General features: G+C 39.0%; 1 protein-coding gene and 1 pseudogene across 1 annotated transcript; both read left to right on the top strand.

The window, feature by feature from the left end:
* The first annotated feature begins 666 nt into the window (after window positions 1-666).
* LOC141820276 (uncharacterized) lies at window positions 667-1,923 on the top strand. The gene has a single exon (XM_074707567.1). The coding sequence runs from the start codon at window positions 707-709 to the stop codon at window positions 1,652-1,654; it is 948 nt and encodes a 315-aa protein (XP_074563668.1). The 5' UTR covers window positions 667-706; the 3' UTR covers window positions 1,655-1,923.
* A 1,403-nt stretch (window positions 1,924-3,326) lies between these two features.
* LOC141820264 (dirigent protein 24-like) lies at window positions 3,327-4,032 on the top strand (annotated as a pseudogene).
* Window positions 4,033-6,410: the final 2,378 nt, after the last annotated feature.

Here is a 6,410-nt window from a genome sequence, read left to right as displayed (position 1 = left end):
CTCTTTAGTGACGTTAATGAATAAGATTTAGAAATTTGTATTGGGATGATTTTGAATTTAATATAATAAATTATATTGAAAAAATTATGATATATAATGCAGTTATCAATCATGTCCAACTTATAAATATAATTAACTAAGAGTGATACCGCGTTCTTAGTCGTTGATTTGGATCGATGAGTCACCCAATCAGCCCAGACCAGATAGAGATGTCTACAACATTACGGTTTTCCAAAATTTCCCAATTTATACGGATGTTTTGACATTAACGAAACGAAATTAATGTCCTATTCAATTCATGTTGGGAATAATAAAATCAACAAGGCAACTACAATTACTAAGCGTATAATGTCAGTCTTAATACCTTCTCTCAACGTCAAACAAAGCACTTAGCTTTCTCATAAATTAAAAGCAACAGCCATTTCTGACGGAACCCAATCAATAATTCAATGTCTGCTAAACTCCACTTTCTTCTCTTCTTTACTTTTTTTTTTGTTTTTTTTTAAGGCGAATACTCTACCGCTTGATTATTTAATTATATATAATAATTGTTTTCCTTGATGGAGTACTAGTTAGTACACTGGAAAGGAAAAGACTAAAACACCCTTGACGTCTTTAAAATAAGGCCACGAATCACCTTACCGTCGTCCCTTCTTTCCTTTCCTTCCTTCCTTCCTTCCTCGTTTTCTTCGACGGATTCCATTCCATGCCACAAGTAAACGATCTCGAAGCCTTCGTCTTCGGTGGCGGCGACGCCAAGGTCGCCAGCGAACCCCACATGGAGTCGGAGTCGGAGGCCGTGCCGCCGCCGGCGCAAGACCCCGACCTGCCGCCTGAGTCGCACCTCGTGCGCATCGGGAGCGCCAGCGACCCCTTCTGGGCCGATGTGGCCGGAGTCTCCGTCTACGAGCGCGACGATTCGACCAAGGGGAGCACGAACCCTAAGGCCCAGGCCCAGGCGCACGCAAACTCTAACTCCAAGTACCGATCTAACTCGCAGAGGTTCTCCGCGGCTGCCGGCGGAGGCCTACAGGTAAAGCCCCCCATCATGGTGATCCCCGGTCAGATTCAGCATCACTCCGGCCATCTTGGCCGCAGCGGCCGCCGCCACGCGAGTACCCGCATCTTCCCCAAAAAGCTCCCTGCCGGGGGCGTCGGCGGAGGGCGCAAGTCCGCAGTGCCCGACGAAGAGCCGGGTTCCCCTAAGGTTTCCTGCATCGGGAAGGTCCTGTCCCAGAGGGAACGGAACCGGTGCCGGCGAAAGGCTCCCCGATCGCAGGTGGAAGAAGAGGCGGCCGAGGAGAAGTCCGCCGGGTGCTGGGGGAGCCTATCGGCGGTGTTCTGCTGCGGGGTCCGGTCGACTGGGAGCACAGAGGCGAAGATGAGCGTGGCTGCTGCTGCTCATCCGGTTAAGGCGACAGCGGATAGGACGACAGCCTTGAATCCAGCGATGGAGCCGACGGGGTTGGGGGCGATGAGGCGGTTCGCGTCGGGACGGCGATCGGCATCCTGGTACGGGGACGGTGATGAAGAGGTGGACTTCGACCTTGGCATGGTGGATCAGGTGTCGGCGGCGTGTGGCGGGCGGCGATCGGTGGGGTCGCCGGATGAGGCCGAGAGAGAGCGGGAAACCGACGGCTCCGCCTCGGTTTGATGCCAGAAACAGAAAATAGCCGGCCACCGCTACTTTGTCCATAGTGGTATTGAATCAGTAGTAGAGTATACGATACAGATACGTTCGTGTTTTATATGTTTCCTTTTGTCGTTTTCAATTGTGTTGTGTGGTTTTGGCTTGCTTTCATTTTCATTATTATTATCTTTTTCTTTTTTTATTGCAGGATTAGGGTTGAAAGTTTGTAGATGAGTGTAAACTAGAAAATGTATGTTTATTTTTAGGATGGTAATAAATATTTTTTCTTTTCATTATTTTTTCACAATTGCTTCTTTTTTTAGTTTGGATTATTACTAAATATTTCCCCTTAACCTATATGTTTATTACATAACCCTTTTATATTTACACAATCAACCACCATCCACAATGGTAAACTCAAAAATCAAGTTAATTTTTTCTTGTCCAATGAAAAATGTCACCACAATCTTGGTCGAACGCATGCATGAAATGCGTTCGATAATCATGATGACATCCTTGGGATGGTGAGGAGAAAAGTATCATGATATTCATCATTGTTGACTACTCTTTCAAGTAGTCGTTGGCAAGTTCTTATCGGATATATATTTAATTTATCTTTTTCGTTTTTCTATCTTAATCCTTGGTGACCTACCTCATGCTATTTTTCATGGAGATGTTGACAATTAGATCTTAGCTTCTCTTCTGTAAAAAGGTGGAATCCACCACCTTAGCGGCCCCACACGGTCGGTCCCCGATTATCTATGAAAAGGTAAATCGAGATCTTAGCTTCTCATTTCATAATAAGATATATGTCGAGTACAGGAAATCGGTGGTAAAAGATAAGGTTGCTTTCCATGTGGGTTCGAATTTCATGTTGGATATTTTCAAATGTTCATGAAGTACGACCACTAATGATGTTGGATTACTATCAAGACCAACAAGCATTTCGCGGCTCTAAATCATAGTTTCATTGGAATTAATTTCTAAGGTTAATTTCTAACATCAAACAAGAATATACGTTCCTTCCCAATTCATAGAGAATATATAAATAAATAATTATTCTGTGAACCAAAATACACTATTATTGTGTTTTTTAGTAAAATATATTTGTTACGTTGAATATTAATTCATCAATTTTTGCATTATTAGCATTGAAATATTTATGACAAAAATAATTATGATTAATATGATATTCATTAATAAAACAAAAAAATTAAGTGCATAACAAATTTTTAGTGAACATAAAAAATTTAATGATCTCATTAACCAATTAAAAACATATATTTTAATATTTTTATATCACAATCATCGTATTAATTATTATTATTATGTTGTTTGTGAACTTAATGCAATGTTCTATTTTGGATTCTTGTGTGGCTACCCTTGTTTGAAATTAATTAACTCAAAGATCAAATCTCCATCCTATCTATATATGTAATTAGGTCAACTGCTCTACTTAAAGTCAATTATCAATGTTAAGCAAAGGCAAATTTTGAGATAATTAATTGTTGTTCTTAGCTATGGAGTGGATGCATTAGTTGTTTGGTTGGCTAAAAATATTGGTTAGGACTACTCACTCAACTACTCGATCCATTCGAATCGAGGATCTAGTCAACCAAATCCATTCCAACTTCTTATATATATAAATATTTATGGTATGAAACTTTGATTCTCCAACAATTGAGCCAACATCATTATGCTTAAGTTCATGTACCCCTTCAAGGTTCTATCATTAGTGTTTCTCTTTTGGTTCTCCATCAAAATTGATGTATCTATCTCCATGAGGATCTTAAGCCATAAGACATCGACCGACGGCATCCAAACCCTAACATTCCTAATGGATGACATATTGGATAGTGGTGAGAGTTCCTCGAAGCTACATTCGGGGAATAACGTCCTACTTCGACAACCACCAAGGCCAATGAACAATATTCCTATCGAGAGCAAACCTCTACTAACTACTCATCATCCTACACCCATGTTTACATTTCAAACATATCTAACTAATGGTTGGTTGCCAATCCTTGCGAGGTCACAAGAATTGGAGGTAGGAAAGATGGCGATAATCGATGAGAAACACACGGGCGATCTCAAGCTCGAACAACCTCTATTGGGGCAAGTGCGAGGATTATATGTGACTAGAATGGAAGGTGGCAATGATAGCTTTATGGTGACCCTACGAGTCTCATTCACAAATGTCGAATCTGGATCAGGAAAGTTTGAGTCTCTTTGGAGCTTATCGACCGGCTTTACCCGAGTCGCACATTGCTGTAGTTGGTGGCACCGGAAGGTTTGAAGATGCAAATGGTGTAGCTATACTGAAGGCGGTAGAATTGATGGATAATACAGACGATAAAAGAATGCACTTTCGAGTTCTCGCAGTGGATGTGTATTTCATGTAATGCAAAACGCAAACATGTTTTTGCTTTTGAATTAACATTGGGATCAATCAAGATTGATATATAGGTCTAGATGGCATATATATATATGTATGCGAGTTAGAAAAGTTAAACAAAATATTCAAGAAATAATTAACAGCTTGTATGTTTTTGATATTAATGGAGAGTGTAAACTCTCTCTAGATTGTGTGCTTTCAGACGAGAATGAGTATCAAAGTTCAGTTCTTTGTTTCTGAAAATCTAGCTAGCTCTCCATAAAGCATACAACGGCGTGTCTGCGTAGATGTATTTGCAATACTTGTTGGACTGGACTTGTGAAGATATACTGACCGAGTTTAAAAGAGTGAGATCCAAATCCAAAACCAATGCTAAATTAGGCGTAGGAATAGGCAATTCCACTTGCTGCTTTATGATAGCCTAGTCTTCAGCTAGTGGACTTATAAAAAAAATGATAAATCTCAGTCAGTCTCGTGGACTCAATCCCTGAGGGTGGCCGGTTCGGTCCCATAAAAGTTTTCCACCGACCACTGGCCGGTCCGGTCCCACAAAAGTTTCCCACCGACCACCAGGGTAAAATCGGAAAGCGCATACAGCGGTTAATCCAGATGCCCAGCATCCTTTGATTGCGTTCTCCATTTGGAAGAAAATTCTTGCAAATACGTCGTAGCTGGGGATCAAACCGCAGGTCCCTGAGTCACAAACCGGATGTCCTACCGTTGCACCATTGCCCCGGAACAGCTAGCGGACTTATAAAAAAATGATAATCCCAGTAGCCACATCTCTAGGGGTGGTCGGCCCAGTCCCACGGAAGTTTCCCACCGACCACCAGGGTAAATCGGGAAGCGTATACGGTGGCCAATCCAGATGCCCAGCATCCTTTGATTGTGTTCCCCATTTGGAGGAAAATTCCTGCAAATACGCCATAGTTAGGGATCGAACCGCGGGTCCCTGAGTTACAATCCGAATGTCCTACCGTTGCACCATTGCCCCGGAGACAGCTAGCGGACTTATAGCTCGCGCTTTCATCTGCTTCCGCTGGTCTCATGCGACTCATCAAAGATTCCACGGTCTCAATTATTTTGTAGCCCTATATAAAAAAAACCAAACATTCAGAAGTCCTAATAAAATTGAATATAAAGTTGGTCATTAATTTAACAGTCGATTTTAAATTCCATCGTTAATTAATAATCGATTTTAAATTTGATCATAACTTAATAATCAATTTTAAGTTTAATCACTAATTAACAATCAAATTTAAAATTAATTGCTAATTAATGATTCATTTTATATTCGATTATTATAGATTTTAAATTCCATCGGTAATTAATGATTAATTTTAAATTCGGTAGTTAATCAATAATAAATTTTAAAATTTATCATTAATTAATGTTGCATATTTAATCGGTCATTAAGTTATTATGGAAAATTATCATTGGTTGCTAATTTAACACCATGATGATTAAGATGTCATTATTTTATATTAATATTTATAACCGAATTAAATTTTATCGTGAAATTATGATCGATTATAAGATTGATCAATTGCAAATTAATGATGGAATTATTTTCTATCATTATATTAAAGATTCTTATTTTAATCAATCATTACTTTACAATTGAAAACTATTGGATCAAATTATAAATCCTTAAATAACAGGATCATAATTTTTCATTTTCAGTTTTCTCTTCAGAAGTCGTCTATCAGCCGAATCCACTTGATCAAACTAATTAATGCGAAGCCATCAATTTATTGGCGTTTAATTAAATTTAAACTGAATCAAGAAACAATTAAACAAATGCAATAGAGATGGATATATATTAATATCAGTTAATTAATTACCTTGACCGAGTTTAAGAGATGGTGAAATTCAAATCTAAAACCAACGTGAGTTTAGGCGTAGCAATCGGCAATTCCACCACTCGCTGCTTCATGGCAGCGCCGTCTCCCATAAACTGAGCTCGCGCTTTCATCTGCTTCCTCTGGTCTCATGCGACTCATCGGAGACTCCACGGTCGAGTCCGCGAACATAGTGTGGTTTCCCATGTCCCAACATGAGTCCATTGAAAAATAAAAATTAAAAATTTTAAATTTAAATTATGAATTAGTTTATAAAGTCTAGAGTTTTCTATTTTAATTAAAATTAAAAAAATTTCCCTCAATATGTGAGTTAATTAAGTCTACAATCCTATTGAGTTTTCTATTTTAATTTTAAATTTTAAAAGATGTTTTTTTCAACCCACTAACCAATACAAATCCATCATGGATCAATCCATATATATACAGGATGCGGGCCTAGGTGGATTCAGTCCGTCTTAGATTATTTTAAAATAAATTTATAAAATTTTAATCTAATTTTCTTAAATTATTTGACGAGTGAACT

The sequence above is a fragment of the Curcuma longa genome, unplaced genomic scaffold (genome assembly GCF_044706935.1).
Source record: "Curcuma longa cultivar G26 ecotype Majalengka, Jawa Barat unplaced genomic scaffold, ITB_CL_G26_1.1 utg31682_np1212_342060_RagTag, whole genome shotgun sequence".
NCBI lineage: Eukaryota > Viridiplantae > Streptophyta > Magnoliopsida > Zingiberales > Zingiberaceae > Curcuma > Curcuma longa.
Note: the sequence above shows the minus strand (reverse complement) of the source record. Positions and strands in the feature narration are given on the sequence as shown.